At 36.8% G+C, this 23,189-nt stretch overlaps 2 protein-coding genes across 5 annotated transcripts; one reads left to right on the top strand and one right to left on the bottom strand.

Annotated features, from left to right (window-relative positions):
- The first annotated feature begins 744 nt into the window (after positions 1 to 744).
- dnm1l (dynamin 1-like) lies at positions 745 to 18,197 on the top strand. Of its 4 annotated transcripts, XM_059535980.1 has the most exons (20): positions 745 to 981; positions 2,098 to 2,242; positions 5,470 to 5,505; positions 6,033 to 6,079; positions 10,993 to 11,064; positions 11,692 to 11,778; positions 11,864 to 12,026; positions 12,231 to 12,351; positions 12,594 to 12,725; positions 12,820 to 13,026; positions 13,389 to 13,509; positions 13,753 to 13,908; positions 15,296 to 15,385; positions 15,471 to 15,563; positions 15,655 to 15,708; positions 15,909 to 15,980; positions 16,344 to 16,502; positions 16,603 to 16,712; positions 16,787 to 16,946; positions 17,823 to 18,197. In XM_059535980.1, the coding sequence occupies exons 1-20, from the start codon at positions 880 to 882 to the stop codon at positions 17,877 to 17,879; spliced, it is 2,184 nt and encodes a 727-aa protein (XP_059391963.1). In that variant the 5' UTR covers positions 745 to 879; the 3' UTR covers positions 17,880 to 18,197. The 4 variants fall into 4 exon arrangements, with proteins under 4 accessions (XP_059391963.1, XP_059391964.1, XP_059391965.1 ...); XM_059535981.1 differs by lacking the exon at positions 5,470 to 5,505 and having other exon boundaries at positions 746 to 981; XM_059535982.1 differs by lacking the exon at positions 15,909 to 15,980 and having other exon boundaries at positions 746 to 981.
- Positions 18,198 to 18,548: 351 nt separating this feature from the next.
- Positions 18,549 to 21,362, bottom strand: tnnt2d (troponin T2d, cardiac; the record flags this gene model as incomplete). The annotated part of the gene is made up of 9 exons (XM_059535962.1): positions 18,549 to 18,966; positions 19,068 to 19,105; positions 19,309 to 19,399; positions 20,057 to 20,169; positions 20,269 to 20,382; positions 20,676 to 20,753; positions 20,989 to 21,105; positions 21,198 to 21,255; positions 21,337 to 21,362. Coding segments are annotated over 9 exons (681 nt in total), but the record flags the coding sequence as incomplete, so codon positions are not given.
- Positions 21,363 to 23,189: the final 1,827 nt, after the last annotated feature.

Here is a 23,189-nt window from a genome sequence, read left to right as displayed (position 1 = left end):
TATTAGTTGTTTGTTGATTATTAAATATAAAACTTGCTGAAATGTTTTCAGTGTGAGCATCAACTATTTTTGAACACTTTCATCTCGTTTCAACAAAACCGTGATAATATTGATAATCGTGATAATTTTAGTCACTATAATCGTGATATTAAATTTTCATACCGTCCCATCCCTAACTTGGGTTAACAATAAATAGCGTTGAAAACTATGTGATGGACTTTTTCTTCAGGATTTTCATATAACGCAAATATTTATTGATATGGGAGCATTTTTAGTACCCTCAGTAAACTTGAATTTACAACATTTTGATTGTAAAATACATGTTTTGTGTGTACAAATTTTAAATTGAAAGGCTCTTATCTATCTGTCTATCCATATATATATATATATATATATATATATATATATATATAAATCTTTATTTAAATGTTAATCGACTTAAAGTTAGTAAAACCATTTATCTTAATGTAAGTTATAGTTGTTCAGATAATCATTTTAATAACACCACGTGTCTACATGTGTCATAATTTATGTAATATTGACACTTTAAGCATTCTCGGCGCTACCTCGTTCAAAACATGTTTTCCTAAAGTTCCAAAATATTTTTGTTGCACCCCATATTTACAGTTGCCTTGAAGCATTAACTCAGAACAATGTTCGGAAGTGTAGTTTATTTCCAGAAAATTCAAAAGTGGGTCACCAGCTGTTGTCTCGTCTAAAACTACAAGTCCCAGAATGCACCGGGGCTCAGTTTTTCCGCGGCCGGGTTGGTTGGTTTATGGTGCCCCTGTGAGGGACATTGGATGACTTTGTGCCGTGTTTAGCCGGGGTATTTGCCTTAGCTCATTCATTTTGACAGGGGAAGAGATCGTCAACGCGATGGAGGCTCTTATTCCTGTCATTAACAAACTCCAGGATGTTTTTAACACAGTCGGGTCGGATATTATCCACCTGCCTCAGATTGCAGTGGTTGGGACGCAGGTAAGTTAATGTTTTAGTTGCGGTTTCCATTCAGTTTGAAACAGGTCTATGGCAGTGTCTCAAATCCTATTGAGGTAATTTACCTACCTAGACATCATTTTTGGGCGCCAAAGTTCGGAATGGTTTCTAAAGTAAGGAAATGAAGACAATACAATACAAATCTGCAGCGAGCTTTCAAGTAATGTTATCGGCACTGTCCAGCTAACTAGCGTGCTAACGCAAGTCATCGCTCGTTTTCTGATTCCTATTTTGAATAATTGACTTCACAGGTATATAATGTGAAAATTTCTACTTTTAGGAATGTGTTTGTGTTTTAACAGTATCAGCAATATTACAAAGTGAGTTTTAGGGTTGTGTTGATCTGAGTTACAGTAGCTAACACATGAAGAGATGCGCCACAGTCGGTCTGAACTTGACAGTTCTGGCAGCGTGTTTGGACTGAACAGCTGCAGGAATTACTGTACATGAAAGACAAAATAGATAGAGCAGAACTAAGGTAAAAAAGATTGTGGATCTTTTCCATCCTGACATTACAAGATATCTGCTTAATTTCGTTATGGAAGTATTGCATACTTGATAGTACTGTAATAGACCTTGAATGGATGACTCATGAAGAAGAGGAGTCACACACACTTAAGGTATAATAAGTTTAAAGAGTCTTAAAGCAGGGACTTTCATTCACTTTAGATGATATGGCTGTCTGGGTGCCCAAGAAAGTCTCTTAACCCTGTAAATTCTGACATGTGAAATAAAAAATAAAGTTTTATATGCGTTTCATTTTTTTGTATAATATCAGGCTTTATGGCTCATATAGTGGTAATATGAAGCTTACATCTGAGGAGAAAAAAACTACAATTTTATCCAGAGGCCCAAACTGAGCAAATATGCAATTGATGCTGATCTTATTATTTAACTTATTCAGCTAATAAACTAGTGATGGTATTGAAATGAGATTCTTTAAAACAGTTTAACAGACTATTAAAATGCATAACAAACAATATAGTTGTCACACTTTATCTCCCATTAATATGTCTTAGTAATATGATATTGGCCTAAATGGTCAGAAACCCAGGTGTATTTAGTCATGTTTGTTTTTATGCTTCATCTCAATCACAGAGCAGCGGGAAGAGTTCAGTGCTGGAGAGTTTAGTTGGCAAAGACCTCCTGCCCCGTGGGACAGGCATCGTCACCCGCAGGCCTCTCATCCTCCAGCTGGTGCACGTAGACCCCGAGGACAGAAGAAAGACCAGCGAGGAGAATGGTATCTGCTTTATTCTAATTGTATTTCAGAAAAGCATGAATTGATGACTTGCAGTGTGTGTCTATGGGATTTAGGAAGTCTCTCTTCAAAGTCTGCTTTGTTTCTAATTTGGTTGCTCAATCAGTGGCGATGCAGTGGTGTCAGGTACTAAGTCAAAAGTAATGGTGGGCCGTTATCGGCGTTAACGTGCTGCGTTAACGTGAGACTCTTATCGGGCGATAAAAAAAAATATCGCCGTTAATCTATTCTCAAAGTTGGGTTGGGAGCTGGTTCTATACTAAGCAAGCTATGATGTCTTTCACCTTGATATTTTATATAACCGACTGGCTGAGGCCAGCCTAAAAATATGCTCAGGACAGTTGACGGGCCACTGCTGCGCATCGTCACGAAAGCTTATCTTTTTCACGTGTTTTTAAGGCTTACCGCTTGTCGATTTAAACATTAAAGCATCCAAAAACAAGACGCGGAAAAGCTGAACAGTGTAGCTGGTTACTCGAGAAGGGTCTGGCTGCAGACTTGCACTTGCACTCTCAGACTTGCAGTCTCAGACACTTGTGCTTCCGCTAGCGATGTCACTTCTTTATTTATTTTTGTTCTATTTATTGATAACTTTTTGTTTGAATCTCTCAACATTTTACAACAGTAGCCAGGTGGTGACAAGAAAAAATAAAGTAAATTACAATGTCACTTGCAATCGCTACTTGCACTCTCCGCTACCTGTGACGTCACTTGCAATCAACACAAATCGTGCGTGTTGCCAATGGAGACAAGACGCTGTTGTGGTGATTAAACGATTAAAACTAAAATAGTAGGCCTACTACTATAATGTACAGGGTCCTGCAAGAAAAAGACAAGACCGGCAAATCCGTGGCCACAGAACAGCAGAATATGAACGCAATGCACAAAGACTTTCGTTAAGCGTTTTCCTCCTGTAGAAAAAAACAAACCCTTAAAGGGTTAGTTCACCCAGATAGCAAAATTATGCAATTAATAACTTCCCCCTCATGTTGTTTCAAACCCGTAAGACCTCCGTTTATCTTTGGAACACAGTTTAAGATATTTTAGATTTAGTCCGAGAGCTCTCAGTCCCTCCATTGAAGCTGTGTGTACGGTATACTGTCCATGTCCAGAAAGGTAAGAAAAACATCATCAAAGTAGTCCATGTGACATCAGAGGGTCAGTTAGAATTTCTTGAAGCATCGAAAATACATTTTGGTCCAAAAATAGCAAAAACGACAACTTTATTCAGCATTTTCTTCTCTTCCGTGTCTGTTTTGTGTGAGAGTTCAAAAACAAAGCAGTCTGGATATCCGGTTCGCGCACGAATCATTCAGTTCACCAAATCGAACTGAATCATTTTAAACGGTTCGCATCTCTAATACGCATTAATCCACAAATGACTTCAGCTGTGAACTTTTTTAATGTGGCTGACACTCCCTCTGACTTCAAACAAACCAATATCCCGGAGTAATTCATGTACTCAAACAGTACACTGACTGAACTGCTGTGAAGAGAGAACTGAAGATGAACGCCGAGCCGAGCCGATGACACAACCAATTGTTAAATGACAGGTCCGGTTCAGTTAACCATTTGTATTTGTATAATTTACAGTATCAATATGGTAGGAATTTGTACTGGCATTTAAATGTTAAACTTTAGTTATATTTACTACAGTTATAACAAATGTTTGGTAGCGTAAATAAAAACCGTTAACGCTCCGGCTCCGACTCGACATTTTTTTATTTTTGAACAAGATAGCAAAGCTGCGCCAATAGGATTGTGGGTGATTTGAGAGCGCGAAGAGCACGAAGGATCCTTTCCTGTGTATGGGATATTCTTCGAACGAAGGACTCAGTCCTTGGTTGAAATTCCGAGGATCCTCGACATTCAGGATCCTTCCTTGACATTGAGAAACACCTTGAGAGTGCAAGTGCAAGTCTGCAGCCAGACCCTCTTGGGTTACTCGCGCGCTGTGTTCGGTGCGCACGAGAGAGATTGAGAGCCGCGTATCACGGACAGCGACACTGAACCGAGCTCTCTTCTGCGAAGTTCCCCTGGAAGTCCCTCCTGCACCTGAAAGAACAAATACAAATCGCAGTTTGAACAAACAAAAAGATGCGAAAGAGCCCAATTCTGTACTCGCGGTGTTCTGGTGTTCAGGGCTCACGCAGAGAAAGGCGTCTCAAAACACTTGAACATCGAATTTGCTTATTTTTGCTCTTGTGCCGACAAATACATACAAAATATGTCAAAATATCCACCTTGGAAATTATGCTCGAAAAAACTGTCAGTTATTTCTTAAGTGAAAGTAAACAGTTGAGGAAAAAATGGGATGTGTATTATGCATTCATCATCTCTTAAAGTGACCGCGCCTAATTTAGCTACTAGCTGCTGTAATGTTAATCCAAGAAAATGAAAATCACTCACTGCTCTTGACTGAATTACTTTGTAGTTTTAATAGTCAAACCAAAAATTATTCAGACACCAGATATAATTTTTGATATGTATAGCAAAACTGTAATAATGTGAGAAATTTTGAAGGTGTCTGAATAGGTTTCATTGTATATTTCATTTTTACATTGAAGACTATCCAGTGCTATTTTACATTTCATTATTTGGTTTCTGTACCTTGACACCTACAAACTTAAAAAAAACTTAAACATTGTGTAAATAGCACAAATAATTAAAAATAAACGAACATACAAATTAAACAATTTCAAACAGGGCCTACTGGTACAACCTTCACCGGGGCCCCGCTGACCCCAGCTACGGCCCTGCTCACGCCTGTTTCACACATACTCCGTCTGCAGTGCGTATACTAGCTTGATAAACCCCTTCTCAAAGACTTACTGTTTGTCAATTTTATTTGTGTAACACATATTCTGAATGCCTTCGGCAGAATTCGAATGAGCCATTTTAATCTAGATTAAGCTAGATTCATTTCAAGATCACAGTGAGATTAATCTAGATTAAGAAAATTTATCTATGCCCACCACTAGTCAAAAGATAAAGGAAAAGGTAGTGATCTGAGTCAGTTTATTCCTGTGTGCTGTGTGTTTAAATAAAATATGTGAACTTTTAAAAAACAGGGAATCTAGTTCATAAGAGTCAATAGATGAAGCTTTTAGCTAGGGCGTCTCTGCATTTATGTGGTTTTGGCTACTCAAGAGTCCTATAAAGACTGAATTGCTGCAGGCTAACCCTCTGTCATCTTTCTTTAAACACAGACCCCAATGTGTGGAAAAATGGGCGTCTTTACAAAGGTCTTCCTTTCCTTGTTCCTTGCCCTTTTGCTTGTGTTGAGCAGCTTTGTGTTTTTCCTCATCCTGCTTCCATTATTTGATTATAAGCTTTGGTTAAGCTGCCAATGCAATGGCTTAGTTTAAACAACCCAAAACTGAATTATTTAGCATATAATCCAGTTTCAGTTTCATATTTGAAGTGGTGAGTATGAACAAATTGGGACTCTGAATGTCTGTTTACTTACTAATAACTCTATAACAGTAATCATTTGATATTTAAATGTCACCATGTAGTGAAGATTCAAAGTTTTTTTTAGGACAGTGTGTGTTAGAATAAGCTATGTATGCTGTGCTACCCACAATGCACTCCGCTTGCCTTTGTTTTGTAGCAGTTTTTGTTTAATTTGCTGTACTGGTGCTTTTGAAAAACGTTGTTGTGGAACAAAAGCCTATCCTATTTAGCAGAGTAAACTCTCAGAAGAAAGTAAAAGTTATGTAACCTAGTGTTGTGTCACTAATAATTTTATTGTCATTGCTGTTTCCCACAGGAGTGGATGGAGAAGAGTGGGGGAAATTTCTACACACCAAAAACAAGGTATGGAAAGCAGTACAACAGATATTCAGAAAAAGAATTCACAGTCAGCGTCATAACAAACATGTGTGACCCTTTGAATTTTTTTAGGCATCCATTATGAACAATGGATAGTTTGTTTATAAACATTTTTTCCCATGAAAAATTTTCACCTAAATCACCCACACACACTCGTGAATTTGTTCTTAACCTTCTTCTAAGCTTAATGAATTGGTAGTATTGCAATGCCATTTAAGGGAATTTCACGCAAACATGCAGTGCTCCCTAAATATGCGTTTTCGGCCATAAGAACATGCAGCAAATTCCTCGAGCAAAATCAGGTGTGATGTCCTCAAAACCAGTTTAAACTCAACAAACAGATTTTAAACTGATTACTGGTGCTTTTATTAGCCAGCGGTACATTTAAGTAAAATTTTATATGTTTATAAGGCCAGTAAGTATTTTGTGTTCAGATGGTTTCAGTTGTTACTTCTTGGTAAATCTCGTATTAAGCACCAATTTTAATACCACATTTTAGTAAGTTATTGATGATTCTTGATTTAAAATGAAGGGTGATTAAGATTGAATATTTAATATTAAGTATCTGTATAACGGAGTGTGTGTATGTACTGTATATATACACTCGCTGGCCACTTTATTAGGTACACCTTGCTAGTACCGGGTTGGACCCCTTTTGCCTTCAGAACTTCCTTAATTCTTCGTAGCATAGATTCAACAAGGTGCTGGAAACATTCCTCAGAGATTTTGGCCCATATTGACATGATAGCATCACACAGTTGCTGCAGATTTGTCGGCTGCACATTCATGATGCAGATCTCCCATTGCACCACATCCCAAAGCTGCTCTACTGGATTGAAATCTGGTGACTGTGGAGGCCATTTGAGTAAAGTGAACTTATTGTCATCTTCAAGAAACCAGTCCGAGATGATTTGAGCATTGTGACATGGTGCATTATTCTGCTGGAGGTAACCATCAGAAGATGGTACACTGTAGTCATAAAAGGATGGACATGGTCAGCAACAATACTCAGGTAGGCTGTGGCGTTTAAACTATGCTCAATTGGTACTAAGGGGCACAAAGTGTGCCAAGAAAATACCCCCACACTATTCCACCACCACCACCAGCCTGAACCGTTGAGACAAGGCAGAATGGATCCATGCTTTCATGTACTTTACAACAAAATTCTGACCCTACCATCTGAATGTCACAGCAGAAATCAAGACTCATCAGACCAGGCAACATTTTTCCAATCTGTTATTGTCCAATTTTGGTGAGCCTGTGTGAATTATAGCCTCTGTTTCCTGTTCTTAGCTGACAGGAGCAGCACCTGGTGTACTCTCCTGCTGCTGTAGCCCATCTGCTTCAGGGTTCGATGTGTTGTGCGTTCAGAGATGGTATTCTGCATACCTTGCTTGTAACGAGGGATTATTTGAGTTACTGTTGCCTTTCTATCATCTCTAACCAGTCTGCCCATTCTCATCTGATCTCTGACATCAACAAGGCATTTTCGTCCACACAGCTGCCGCTCACTGGATATTTTCTCTTTTTCTGACCATTCTCTGTAAACCTTAGAGATAGTTGTTTGTGAAAATCCCTGTAGATCATCAGTTTTTGAAATACTCAGACCAGCTCGTCTGACACCAACAACCATTCCACGTTCAAAGTCACTTAAATCCCCTTCCTTCCCCATTCTGATGCTCGGTTTGAACTTCAGTCGTCTTTTCCACATCTACAGTCGTGGCCAAAAGTTTTGAGAATTACATAAATATTAGTTTTCAAAAAGTTTGCTGCTAAACTGCTTTTAGATCTTTGTTTCAGTTGTTTCTGTGATGTACTGAAATATAATTACAAGCACTTCATACGTTTCAAAGGCTTTTATCGACAATTACATGACATTTATGCAAAGAGTCAGTATTTGCAGTGTTAGCCCTTCTTTTTCAGGACCTCTGCAATTCGACTGGGCATGCTCTCAATCAACTTCTGGGCCAAATCCTGACTGATAGCAACCCATTCTTTCATAATCACTTCTTGGAGTTTGTCAGAATTAGTGGGTTTTTGTTTGTCCACCCGCCTCTTGAGGATTGACCACAAGTTCTCAATGGGATTAAGATCTGGGGAGTTTCCAGGCCATGGACCCAAAATTTCAACATTCTGGTCCCCGAGCCACTTAGTTATCACTTTTGCCTTATGGCACGGTGCTCCATCGTGCTGGAAAATACATTGTTCTTCACCAAACTGTTGTTGGATTGTTGGAAGAAGTTGCTGTGGAGGGTGTTTTGGTACCATTCTTTATTCATGGCTGTGTTTTTGGGCAGAATTGTGAGTGAGCCCACTCCCTTGGATGAGAAGCAACCCCACACATGAATGGTGTCAGGATGCTTTACTGTTGGCATGACACAGGACTGATGGTAGCACTCACCTTTTCTTCTCCGGACAAGGCTTTTTCCAGATGCCCCAAACAATCGGAAAGGGGCTTCATCGGAGAATATGACTTTGCCCCAGTCCTCAGCAGTCCATTCACTATATTTTCTGCAGATCAATCTGTCCCTGATGGTTTTTTTTGGAGAGAAGTGGCTTCTTTGCTGCCCTTCTTGACACCAGGCCATCTTCCAAAATCTTGGCCTCACTGTCCTCAAGCTCTGCACTGGTGGCACTCCGATCCCGCAGCTGAATCCTCTTTAGGAGACGATCCTGGCACTTGCTGGACTTTCTTGGACGCCCTGAAGCCTTCTTTACAAGAATTGAACCTCTTTCCTTGAAGTTCTTGATGATCCTATAAATTGTTGATTTAGGTGCAATCTTAGTAGCCACAATATCCTTGCCTGTGAAGCCATTTTTATGCAACGCAATGATGGCTGCACGCGTTTCTTTGCAGGTCACCATGGTTAACAATGGAAGAACAATGATTTCAAGCATCACCCTCCTATTAACATGTCAAGTCTGCCATTCTAACCCAATCAGCCTGACATAATGATCTCCAGTCTTGTGCTCGTCAACATTCTCACCTGAGTTAACAAGACGATTACTGAAATGATCTCAGCAGGTCCTTTAATGACAGCAATGAAATGCAGTGGAAAGGTTTTTTTGGGATTAAGTTAATTTTCATGGCAAAGAAGGACTATGCAATTCATCTGATCACTCTTCATAACATTCTGGAGTATATGCAAATTGCAATTATAAAAACTTAAGCAGCAACTTTTCCAATTTCCAATATTTATGTAATTCTCAAAACTTTTGGCCATGACTGTAGATGCCTAAATGCATTGAATTGCTGCCATGTGATTGGCTGATTAGCAATTTGTGTTACCAAACAATTGAACACAATTGAACTAATAAAGTGGCTGGTGAGTGTGTATATATATTAGTGCTGCCCTCGACTAAGGATTTTTCTGGTCGACTAGTAGTCATTGATTTTAAAGGGCTCATATGATGTTGCTAAAAAGAACATTATTTTTTGTATTCGGTGTAATGCAATGTGTTTATGAGGTTTAAGGTAAAAAAAAAACTAACACATTATTTTCCACATACTGTACATTATTGTTCCTCCTCTATGTCCTGCCTTTCTGAAATGATCGATTTTAACAAAGCTCATCAGTCTGAAAAGTGAGGTGTGCTCTGATTGGCCAGCTATCCAGTGCGTTGTGATTGGCCGAATGCCTCAAGTGCGTGATGGAAATGTCATGCCCCTCACCATACTGTGATGCTGTGTTTCCCGGTGCGACGACACAAAACCAATAAAACCCATTACAAACAAGACATTTGTTGCATCCAGTGGGGACATAATTACTGATTTTAATGACTTTCATGCATTGCGTTGCGTATCGTGCCACGTAAACATAAAACCATGTATGCATTTGTGATCAGAGAAACGACAAACAACAAGCGCTACTCAACACTGCTCAAAACTGAAAATTCTTTGAATATGAAAATGTACTTACAGACTGTGAGTCAGAAGCACCAGACTGTCCTTGCAAAGTTGGAATTGCCCCACTTTATAGAAACAGGCTTTGTGCCCAGCCAGGAAACAGTCCTGCGTAAAATTCGCTAGGCACATCTGAATATTTGGGTTGAACTGTTCTGGAACAATGTTGTAAATACAACGTAGCCACTCATTTCTAGTTGTGTCCTGTTTTGGAAGACAAAACAAAGTAGTTTCGCTTACACACCGAAACACACAGCGTCTCCACAACATGGCGGGGGCGGCAACAGTGAGAATCAAAGTTACGCCTTCTTTCTTGGCAGTGTTATGCAAATATTCCCACACAGTGACCTAGAGATGTGTGTGTGTGTGTGGGGGGGGGGGGTTAAACGAGTTGTTTTAAGGGGGCGTGGGCTTAGAATATATATGTTTAATCCTAACATGAATGTAAGACCTCCAAGAGCATGTGATTATTTTTGTGTACATTTGGTTTAATTTGTTCCTATGTTTTTTGGTAATTTTGACATTTTAGTTCAAAAGTTATTGATGAATTATCATGAAAATTACAGATGCAAATATCACAAACAAATCTGTGTATGTATAGTTAATGATTGAGACCCAGTGTCATCCAAATCTCTATATAGCTTACCTCGCATTTGAGTAAAGGTGGAAAAAGTCCTCACATCAAAGAGACACTGCATAGTGTTGTTTTACCAAGTCTTTCTGGCTCTCAGACACATTTCTGTGCTACAAACAACAGTGCAGTGAGTTTGTTTGGTTTTATAGTTTGATGTTGAACAGATGAAGAAGAACAAGTCCTTTGATTCCTGTTGGTCTAAATGATCCCAGGAGATTTTTTCAGTGTGGTCTTGAGTCCAGATACATGCTTTATGTTCCCCTCATGTAAAATTAATGCTATTCCTTTGTTGTGTTTTTCTCTTTGGGTCTTTGTGAAGTGAGATGTCATAATTGTTAATATTTTATCTCTGCCTTTTAGGTCTACACAGATTTTGATGAAATCAGACAAGAAATTGAAAATGAAACTGAAAGAGTTTCAGGAAATAACAAGGTAAGGAAGAGTCCTTAAATGAACTAAATCAGATGATGGGTTATTTTTTTAAACCTGTATGTGTGCTGCCATTTACAAGTATGGGGTCAGTAAGATTTTGTTTTACAATGATGCATTAAATTGATAAAAATATCAGTTAAGTAAAGATATTATAAATTTACAAAAGATTTCTGTTTTAAACAAATGCTGTTCCTTTCAACTTTTTAGAATCCAGGAAAAAAATGTATCGCAGTTTCCACAAAAATATTAAGCAGCACAACTATTTTTAACATTGATAATAATAAGAAATGTTTCTTGAGTAACAAATCATCATATTATAATGATTTCTGAAGGATCATGTTTCACTGAAGACTGGAGTAATGATTCTTATCATTTAATTTTTTTAAATGAATTAAAACAGATTTGAATAAAATGAATTTAATTTGTTTGTTATTTTAAATTTAATGATATTTTACAATATTTATGTTTTTACTTTTTGATCCAATAAAAGCAAGCCATAATGAACATAAGAGACTTGTTTTAAAAACGTGATACAATCTTACCAACCTCAAACTTTTGAACCGTAGTGCCATCTTCATTGACATCGGCAGTTTAACAAATACAGAACGTTGTGTCATTGTTTCACAGGGGATCAGTGATGAGCCAATTCAACTGAAAATCTTCTCACCACATGTTGTCAACCTCACGCTGGTGGATCTGCCTGGCATCACAAAGGTGTTTTATTCAGTAGCTTAGCTTGGCCTGTTTGAATATTCCTTTTGTGGATTATTTTTTATATTTTACATATATTCATGTACAGGTCCCAGTGGGAGACCAGCCTAAAGATATCGAGCTGCAGATCCGCGAGCTGATCTTAAAATACATCAGCAATCCCAACTGCATCATTTTAGCGGTCACTGCAGCGAACACAGACATGGCCACCTCTGAAGCCCTGAAAGTGGCCCGTGAGGTGGATCCAGACGGTCAGCATACTAAAGTTTATTTTGGTCTGCCTGTGCATTTGTTTTTGTTTGTTTTTGTTTTTTTTTGCACACACTGTCTGTTCCTTTCAGTTTGTGTGATGTGGTGTTTTTCCAAATAGCTGTGTGATGAAGATTTTTCTTTTTTTTTCTTTTTTAGTGACACTTAACATTTGAAATTTAAATATTTTTCTTTTCTGCTTTCAGGTCGCAGAACACTTGCTGTAGTGACTAAACTAGATCTGATGGATGCTGGTACTGATGCAATGGATGTTCTCATGGGCAGAGTCATTCCTGTCAAACTAGGACTGATTGGAGTGGTCAACAGGTACAAAAAGATAAATGTCTATTAATATGGCTGTCAATCCATTCAAAATGTTAATTCATTTATTTATGTTACTTATTTATATATATATATAGTTAAATATTATTCAAATTAATAGTGTTTGTTTGTGTGAATGTATATATATATATATATATATATATATATATAATGCATGTATAATTACAGTAAAATGTTGACTGTTCAAAACATATAAAAAAAAAAGATGATTAAATGTCCTAATACAGGAGTCAGCTGGATATCAATAATAAGAAAAGTGTGGCAGACTCCATCCGTGATGAGCACGCTTTCCTGCAGAAGAAATACCCCTCCCTCGCCAACAGAAATGGAACCAAGTATCTCGCCAGAACATTAAACAGGTCAGAGTGTAAGCTTGAAATATCAAATTTCATTAATTTTGCTGAGCATATCTGCTTTTTGAAGTATTAAAATCCTATATTTTGTTTCCACCAGGTTATTGATGCATCACATTAGGGACTGTCTACCGGAGCTGAAGACACGTATCAATGTTTTAGCAGCTCAATACCAGTCCCTGCTCGGCAGCTACGGCGAGCCGGTAGAGGACATGAGCGCCACCCTGCTGCAGCTCATCACAAAGTTCGCCACCGAGTACTGCAACACTATTGAAGGAACGGCCAAATACATTGAAACTGCTGAACTGTTAGTTCCTTTTCTCTTCCAGTCACTCAAATAAAGCTGTTTGATTTGCTATATACTTTACCCTTCAACAGTTTGGGCTTGGTACAGTTTTATTAAATGTTTTTGAAAGAAGTCTCTTATGCCCATCAAAGCTTTTATTTGCTCAAAATTATATCAAAAACAGTATTACTATGAAATATTATTACAATTTAAAATAACCGTTTTATTTTTTTATATATTTCAAAATGTAATTTTGATCAGTTGATCAATTTACTGCATCCTTGCTGAATAAAAGTATTGATTTCTTTCAAATAAAAAAATCCTGCTGACCCCAAACCAGGTGGTGTAAGTGCTAACCATAGTTGTTTATTCTAATATTTTAGGTGTGGTGGTGCAAGAATTTGTTATATTTTTCATGAGACGTTTGGTAGGACACTGGAGTCGGTCGATCCTCTTGGAGGACTTACAACCATAGATGTCCTCACAGCTATTAGGAACGCTACAGTAGGTTTTGCAGTGACTCTTGCATCCTTTTTATCATTTAGTGCCGTCTGTACTTGTATGGATAGAGACTGCAGCCAGCTGTGCTCTGCATTGAGCTGCCATGTGCTGCAGCTTTCTATTTTAGCAAATGAGGAAACTTTCATTATTAGAGTGATTTAAAAAGGCTCTTGTATTACACTGTAGAGCTAGATAGTATGAGGTGTACATTTCTGTACTTTGTAATGTAGATGTGTGTTTCCTCAGGGTCCCCGTCCTGCTCTGTTCGTGCCTGAGGTTTCGTTTGAGCTGCTGGTGAAGAGGCAGGTGAAGCGTCTGGAGGAGCCCAGTCTGCGCTGTGTGGAGCTGGTGCATGAAGAGATGCAGAGGATCATTCAGCACTGCAGCAACTACAGCACTCAGGTAGACTGATTAATTGTTGGTCTGCATAGACATGTTGTTTTTTGCCTGTTGCATCGTCTCGCTTTTTTCCCCACAAAAAAAAAGTTTTTCCACTTTTATACAGTACATCAGTTAAGGCTTGTTCATGCTAAGAACAATAGCTGAAGCTTTAATAAACATGGATAGCAAAGTCAACTTCATCAATATAACAATAATGACACAGGAACAATGTCGTGTTTTTCCAACTAATGAACAATAAGTGCATTGATAAACATTCCTCCGACTCTAAAGAGCTTAAAGGGTTAGTTCACCCGAAAATGAAAATTAGCCCATAAATTACTCGCCCTCAAGTCATCTTAGGTGTATATGACTTTCTTCTTTCAGACAAATCCAGTCGGAGTTATATATAAAAAAAAAAGTCTTTGATCTTCCGAGCTGTTTCATGGCACTCAGCGGGTGTTACATGCATCAGTCCAAAAGAAGTTAATTAAAAATCACCAATGCATTAAATGCATTATAAGTGTCTCACATAGCTCCGGGGATGAACAAAGGCCTTCTGTAGTGAATCAATGTGTATTTGTAAGAAAAATACCGAAAATTGCGAATACCTTTTTGATTAACTGATTAAAAATAAACATGTCCTACCTACCACCTAGTGTCAGTTTTTGAATTTTGAGCAAATACTGTGTCAATTTAAAGGATGTGTTGATATTAAATGTATCGATTTTGTGTGCTTATTTTGCGTATTTTCCATTTAGTTTTAATTTAGTAATTAATATGTGCAAAATGAAATTTTCTCTAATTTTGTTTCTTATCTATATATGCTACATATTTACATCAACACTCAAGTATCATTTCTGATAATTAAAGCGATTAGATTAGTTTAAAAAAAAGTTATTGTTTTTATTTGTTTTAGTTGTTTATTAGTTAGTTGTTGTATTAATATTATTAGTTTTATTAGCATTGTTGTAATTTTGATTAATAATAATTATATTCTTACTACTATTATAGTTTTTGTTTTATCATTTTCATTTTTGTGACTTTCTACTAATAAAATTATATTATTATATAATATTCATATTTTTAATATCAATCTGTTTTATTAGGTTCAACAGTATTGTTTTATTTGTGTATATATGTGTGTGTGTAGTTTTATTAGTGTTATTATTATTTTACAATTATGTTTAATTATATATATTTTAGTAATTATACTAAGCTGATTATGAAGCTAAAGAGTACAAAATGTAATGTTTATTGAAGACATTTTACTTGAACCATTTCTTATCCATCATTTTCTTCATCTAACAGTCAAATATAATTGCTGGTAGTTAAATTATTTGATGGTTTTATCAGCATTGTTTGAATTTCTTTTTGCGATTTATTTATTTTATTGACATTTCTTTCCTAGGAGTTGCTTAGGTTTCCAAAGCTCCACGATGCCATAGTAGAAGTGGTCACTTCTCTTCTCAGGAAGAGGCTACCAGTCACCAATGAGATGGTTTGTTTTTGTTGGTTTTTTTCCCCTCATGCTTTTTATGTGCATGTGTATCTTCTCTAAAATGAGTGTTTACGCTGTGCTCCAGGTTCACAATCTTGTGGCGATTGAGTTGGCTTACATCAACACCAAACACCCAGACTTCGCAGATGCCTGTGGGCTCATGAACAACAACATTGAGGTTTACACAGAATTTAATGACGATTTTGTTTAGATTTGCGACCGAAATGCATTGATTCGAACATATTTCAGTGTAAAGTTTATTCTTGCAGGAGCAGAGGCGTAACCGAATGAGAGAGCTTCCCTCAGCGGTGCCCCGTGATAAGGTATGATGTGAAATCATCAGGGGATAAACTGTATGTTTTTCACACAAAAACCTGACGGGCTGCTGTTTGCAGTGATCTTTTCTTCTCTGTTCCTCTCATTAAATGAGTTTGTTTCATAAACCAAAGTCTCTAGAATTAGTTTCAAACCTGCTGCCTTCCTCTCTAGCTGACTAGTCTCTTCTCTTCCTGTCTCTTTGTAGTCCTTAAAAGGTCCAGGTGGGCAGTCAGTGTCGCCCACCGAGCAGCCGCCTGCTGAAGGCGATGGTCCTAAGGTGTGTAGGGGCAAAGCATGGAGTTGATTTTCAACCCACTCAAACTGCTCCCTGACTGCATGTTCACCATCCTCGAAACTGACAGCAGATCACATTTTGCTGTGCAGTTTTGATTTTACTCGTCAGGATCTTCTTAATCTTCTGTTGTGTGTTTGCTGAGTTGATTTATAAAGGTTGATTTTGAAGACCCTGGACAACTGCTGCTGTTTTTTGCCATTGTATCTTTGCAGTTGAAGGCTGAAATTTGTGTTTTATGTATGAACCTTTGTTAAGTTTGAAAACAGAAATGGACTGCACGGGAAGGTGCATGAAACACTTGTGGGTGTTCAATCCTCTGAAGGTGTTCTTGTTTGTGTGTGTCAGATGGCTGGAGGAGCTCAGGGGGAGCAGGAAGGAGGAACGGGGACCTGGAGAGGCATGTTGAAGAAAGGAGACGAAGGCCAGGGTGAAGACAAGACTAAACCTCAGAGCTCCGTCCCCGCCAGCCCTCAGAAAGGACATGCAGTGAACCTGCTTGATGTGGTGAGTTCATAAAACACACATACATCTGATTGTGCCGGAGAAAGGACTTCAAACACAGAGAGCAATGAATTAGTGTTGATTTGTTCTGCTCTTTGGCCAGCCTGTGCCGGTCACCCGGAAACTGTCTGCTCGTGAACAGAGGGATTGCGAGGTCATCGAGAGGCTCATCAAGTCCTATTTCCTCATTGTCCGTAAAAACATCCAGGACAGGTAGATGCCACGTGAAGCAGTTTCTGGTTTCATGTTTTAAGCAGATTGCTCATTCTGTGTCTCTGTCTCTGCAGTGTACCAAAGGCTGTGATGCACTTCCTGGTCAACCATGTGAAGGACAGCTTACAGAGCGAGCTGGTGGGGCAGCTGTATAAACCTGCCCTGCTGGACGACCTCCTCACAGAGTCAGAGGACATGGCCCAGCGCCGCAATGAGGCTGCAGATATGCTGAAGGTAACGGCGTATATTAATGACCTATATTAAAGTAAAACGTTTGTAATTATATTAATCTACAATAATAAATATATATTAATCTAACATGTTCAGTAATGTAGTCGTTACATCAATATTAATAATACTACTAGTAATTTACTATTAAACAATATTAATTAAATAATAATTAACAATGTATAATTAGTAATAATAATGTCAATTAAAGTAAAATGTGTTGTAATGGAAAGTAGCCTTTACGATAACATTTAATTAATTGTTAATAATAATGATAATTATTATTTAATTATTATATATAAATATATATATATATAAACATAGAATTATAATATACATATATAAAGTAAAAATAATGTATATAAATTAGCCTTTACATGAATATTAATTTAATGATACAAATAATGCATTGTTTTTTAAGATTAAATAATAGTATTAAATTATTTAATATTATATTATTATATATACTAGTGTATATATTATTTTATTAGTAAAATGTGTAGTAAGGCAGAGTAGCCTTTACATTACAATCATATTAATTAATATTAATAATAATTTCTTATGTAATAATTATAGTGTGTGTATAATTAAAATTAGTAATAATAATAATGCATATTAATGTGAAAATTATTAGTAATGCAGAGTAGTCTTTACATTAATTTTATTCAATAATGCTACAAATAATGCATCATTTAAGACTAAACAATAGTGTTCAATAAACATGTAATTATGTATGTCATTTGTTCATATAAAATGTGTAGTAATTAATATTAATGTAAAGGCTAATTTAACTTTTTTCTAAAATGTGTTATTATTTGAAATTGTTGTATTGTGTTTTCTCATATTATATGATGAGAAATTTTCAATTCTTTTCAAACTTAGGCCTTGCAGAAAGCCAGTCATGTGATCGCTGAGATCCGAGAAACACACCTGTGGTGAAGTCCGGCCCCTCTCGCTTTCACTCAAACCCTGCGGCCTGCGTCAGCCTCGTCTCTCTTCTGTCTGGATTTCACAGACAGCCAACTTGAAAAATGCACTGGTGTCAGTTAGTGTGTATTGAATATAATTTGATGTACTCAACGGACAGTTCTTGAACTACACTGAGGGCGCACACCTGCACACGTCCCATTCAGTGATCTCTCTCATGTATGTAAGCAGATACATAATGTATGCTGCAGATAATGTGTGGCCTGTTAAAGGACTGTGTGTCCCTGATCTAGCCTAAATTAAAGGTAGTGATACAAACAAATCAAAGGGTTTGTCATTTTTTTAAGTATGATTATATTGACATTGTTTTAGGATCATAACAAAAATGTATTCTGAACATAATTAGAGGGTCTATCAAGATAAACTGAGAAGCATTTGACTGATCATGTGATCTCAACTTGGTATATAAGGGTGACATGCTCAATGTAAACAAATCCCCTTTATTAGATTCTTGATAGTGAGCCTCCATGATCTGAAACATAAGCAGCACTCCTCTCTTTTATGTGAACGTATGAAACTTTTATAATAAAACCAAAATCACTAGGTGAACCTTTAATTTCATAGTGTTATTTGTTACATTTTCCATTTCTGGTCATATAAAATTAATTAAAACTTTTAATGTAGTTTAATTCAGTGTTGGTGTTTTTATCTGCACATATAATTTCCACACATAACAGTTCATTTTATGGTGTTCTGCAAATATATTTACTGTTACATATTAATAATAATACAATATGTTGCTGATATAATTTAATAATCACAGATTAAATCTTTTTTTTTTTTGTTTAAATAATATAAACATAAATTGAGTACACTGAAGCTAACAGTGCAACAAGTGCTATTATTTATTCATGGCAAAAAATAAGCAAGCGACTTCTAAGCAAAATTGAACAGCCAGAGCATTTCTTTAAGTTCTGAATAATGACTTTTAAATATCTTCAAACAAAACTAAAGCAGGAGGACAGAAATTCCTCTCAAATGTGCTGCCAACATCTATCTCAGTCTTCCTCCCATCTTGCCTTTACCACGTCCCTTGGCACTAAGAGAGATAAACAAAAGGTTCAAATGAGTTTTTGGCCTTACATCTGAACATGGTTCAACACTCTGTGGTTAGTGAGATTTCAAGCTTGTGATTTATACCTCTGGTGATCCTGGACGCGGGCAAGGAGTTGATTTATCTGTGAGAGACAGAAACGTGACAGCTAAGTGCTAACAGGATACAGTGAGAATGAACGCAACCTAATTACCTCAGACCAAACTCCAGCTGTTCACCGTGAACTGGATTTTGTTAAACTGTCGATGACTCAAAATTTGGGTCTGACAGAAGCTCCGTATCGTCAATTTGAAAGCTTGAAAGTAAGTAAATGAAGTTATCACTTACATCGTATTTCTGGCGCTTCAGTTTCTCGTTTAGATCGTACTTTTCTGCTTCCAGCTGCATCAACCACTGCCACAATTCACTGGCTTTATCCCTGCAACCAGAGACACACATGGTAGAGTTCACACAGAACGCGTTCTTCTGACTTCCACTGGGTTTTCATCGTCGCCTAGTTGCAGTTTAAATTCAAAAACGCGTTTCGAGACATTCTTTTCACGTTCTTCTAAAATTTGAACGCAATGTATAGATTTAACATTTAGATTTAGATTTAACATTTAGATTTAGCATTTAGATTTAACATTTAGGTGTAACATTTAATATTTATATTTAACTATTTAAAATATCTCTAAGTTGACAAATATTGTTGTAAATGCTAAAAAGTGACCGTCAAAAATTCATACCAGTTTTTTAAACATTGTTTAAAAAAAATGTTGCTGTTATTTTCAGCATGATCCGCTTTACAAACGGCACCCGATAGCAATGAAGCGTTGCGAATGGCCACTTTTACAACAAGTGTTTTTTCTCTTTCATTTGATAGCCTACTAGTTGTGTAGGTTCTTCTGTAAATAGTAAATATTTCCTAAATCGCGTTTCAAGACAATGTTCTTTTCTATAAGTGTTTATGAAGTGTGAATTGTAGTTTTTACAGTAATAGTCACAAGGTCACTGATTGGTGGTAAAGGTCAACTATTAATCAGCCCCAATAATATGCATATAAATAATATGTGCCAATATATGAAAGCTTTTGTACTTGAGTTTGTCGTCACTCAGATGATCAATGCTCAGTGGTTTTCGGCGATCAGCCAGGATCTTCTTCTTTTTCTCCCTTTCGGTCTGTTTCTTTGCACCTTTGCGTCCTTCACCCTTTAGTTCAGCAGTAATTATAATATTAATGAAAGAAACTGCATAACATCATCATGTAACTTCAAATATTTAGACGTTTACGGAGTTGGAAACACTGACCTTTTGCTGTATGCCACCATACTGATGGGTCATGTTAGTAAGAGCTTTCTTCTTCTTGGCATCTTCATCCTGCTTCTTTCTCTGCTCTTCCTGCTCCTTCCTTTCTCTCTCATCCTGTCAACAATTCAGATCGTAGGTTTCAGCTCTGTTATAAACCTGTAGTTCATCGTTTCACTTCAATGGCTGAGCAAAGAATCAGTTAAATTTAGATTGAAAGTTTTGTAGAAATTATCCAGTAGCATGTACAATGCATTCGTTCGACTATACAAGGAGATTTTGATGAACGTCCTCAACAAAGGTGTAAATTCAGGACTAGTTTGGTGTGATTGGTGGAAAGGTGTTCCAGTAGGCAGCTGGTGTTGCAGAAGATGCCAGGCGTTGACAGTCAGAATATGATAGGAACTCACGGCGAGTCTGGCCTGACGTTCTTTCTCTCTCTCTGCTCTCACTCGCTGTTGCTCGGCTCTCTCCCCTCGTCTCTTCTCCTGTTCAAACACATATTCACATACTCGGAGGTTTATGTACCTCTTGCAGGATCTGCAAGATGTTGATCTTGTTTAAAACAAAAATTAGAATACCTCTTTTTTTGACTTTGATATTTAACAAAAAAAGAAAGACAAAAAAAGCATGTAAACCTATAAGAATTACTATATAAAAAGAGCTGTACAAACGCAAGACATTTACATCAGCAATAAACAACATTTATGAGGAAGCACTCACAATTCTGTTAACCAGAGCAATGAGTTCCTCTTCTTCTTTCTGTCTCTGGAGGAAATGAGCCTCTATTAGAGACTGTAGTTCTGTTAAATCCTTCTCCTGACGCTTTTTTTGGATGTCCTGCCACATACACACACACATAATTGATACAGGTTACAGGTGGTCTAAACACGAGAGGGGTGTGTGTTTAAAGAGAAAAATCTCCTACTTACATCAAAATCTACTTTTTCTCCCTCTGGAATTTTTGGTGCTTGGATATTTGATAGATATCTGAAGATAAAAGATTGAGCCTTTAAAAAGAAGTTTTTATCTAGCTTTATAATGATACGTACAAGAGAACGATGGACTTACTTTGGTTTGGATTTTGAGTCATCTACTGTAATTGGAGAAAGGCGTATTTAACAGCAAATGAATAGAATAGTAACAATAAATAATGTTTTAAATGTTATTAAAATAATAAGAATTAGCATAGGCAGTATCAAATTGCCAAATGATTTTCCACAAATTTTGCTCAAACAAGGTGTATTCTGTTTGTTGGTAATTACACTTGGAGCAAAAAAAAATGTTGTATTATATATATATATATATATATGTTATGTTATAATAAATAACTTAATAAATTAATATAAAATTTTAATATAAAAATATACAATACCTTCCTCCCTTTTATAAAATGAGATAAAACACAAACAAAGAGACAAGAGATTTGTAAGTGAAAATAAGATGCATTTTCATCATAACAAATCATGCATAAAAATGATATAGTTATAAAGTATTGCAAACTTTGGAGTAAAAGACTGTTACTTACTGAACTCCCTCATCCATCACATCTTCTGTGTCAGACATGACTATGAACTTCAAAGATTAAATGCAGGATACATTACAAACATTGTTAAATGCAACACCAATACCAAAATAGATCCTGTTCATTATTCCTACAAGGCAGGGATTTGGTAGGAATAGATAACTCTTACCTGAGTTGTGTGTGGCTCCCAGAGATCTCAGGAGCTGCTCTCTTTTAGAGCGCAGTGTAAGAGCAGCGGGCCTCAGTCTCAAGGCTAACATACTAAAAGACCACGTGATTACAACGCTTCACATTGCCGTGCACTGAGAGCCTTCGTCTATTGTTAGACTGTCAGATGCATTTCAGTTAACTTCTAAAACCAATCTTTCTCTTAGACCTGCCTTGTTTTACCACCTCATGAAACCCAATCCATTCAAAGAAAGAAGCAGACAGTTTGTCTCAAATGACAAGGAGTGCAGTACAGGAAACACACAGAGGCAATGTGTGCACGTATCACTACTTTACTGTGAAAGCTTGTTTGACAATACAACAATTGTACAGTTGCTGATAGTCTGAGCTGTTATGGTAGGACAAACTTGATTGATATTTTGAAAGAGTTGAGCTATTTTACTACCAAAACGATTTATAATGCTGTACCAGTAAGACTGTTAAGATGTAGCATGACTTTGAGAGTCCCAAGTGCAAAGCATATGATTGAAAGTCATAAGGCAAAAGCAGTATTAGCAAAGCATGACCAAACACCTAAACCACAACATGTTAAAAAGCATTACATCATGAATGCTTGAAACTTCAGAGGGTGAATAGGAAGGTTAAAATTTAAATTGTAATTTTTTAAGAATGTCATTATCAAGACTATAGATGCAGTCTAAAGAAAGATGCAGTTAAATTTAGTGTTTGGCAAATATTAATGAGAAAAATCCTGCCATTTCATTAGGATTCCACATAATCTGGAAGTTCGCTCAAGGCCCACACAGACTTCGCAACAGGTTCACATTGGTTGCACAAATTTACTTGGTTTGAAAGTGACTTCTGCATGAACTGTACATGTTTACACTTATTGACAAAAGACGCTTTTGTTAATGTGACAGCATCTGTTTTAATGGTTACTGGTAGCTGTAATTGTATTATAATTGTTTATTATCATTTATTTTCTGATGTTATAAAAAAGTAAATTGTTTATATAATTCAATAAGAAAATTAGATAAAAAAAAAAAAAAAAGTTTTTATCTTATAGGGTTCCGGACAGTAGGGACAAAATAATGCTAAATGCAAATAATAAAATTCAACCATATAATCATGCATAGTTATGAGAGCAAAATAAATAAGTGTATCAATGTTTAAAAGATAAGTGAAAACAGTTTCCACTTAAACACTTGCGTCCAATCAAACTCTACAGTGT

The sequence above is a fragment of the Carassius carassius genome, chromosome 43, assembly GCF_963082965.1.
Source record: "Carassius carassius chromosome 43, fCarCar2.1, whole genome shotgun sequence".
NCBI classification, from domain to species: domain Eukaryota; kingdom Metazoa; phylum Chordata; class Actinopteri; order Cypriniformes; family Cyprinidae; genus Carassius; species Carassius carassius.
Note: the sequence above shows the minus strand (reverse complement) of the source record. Positions and strands in the feature narration are given on the sequence as shown.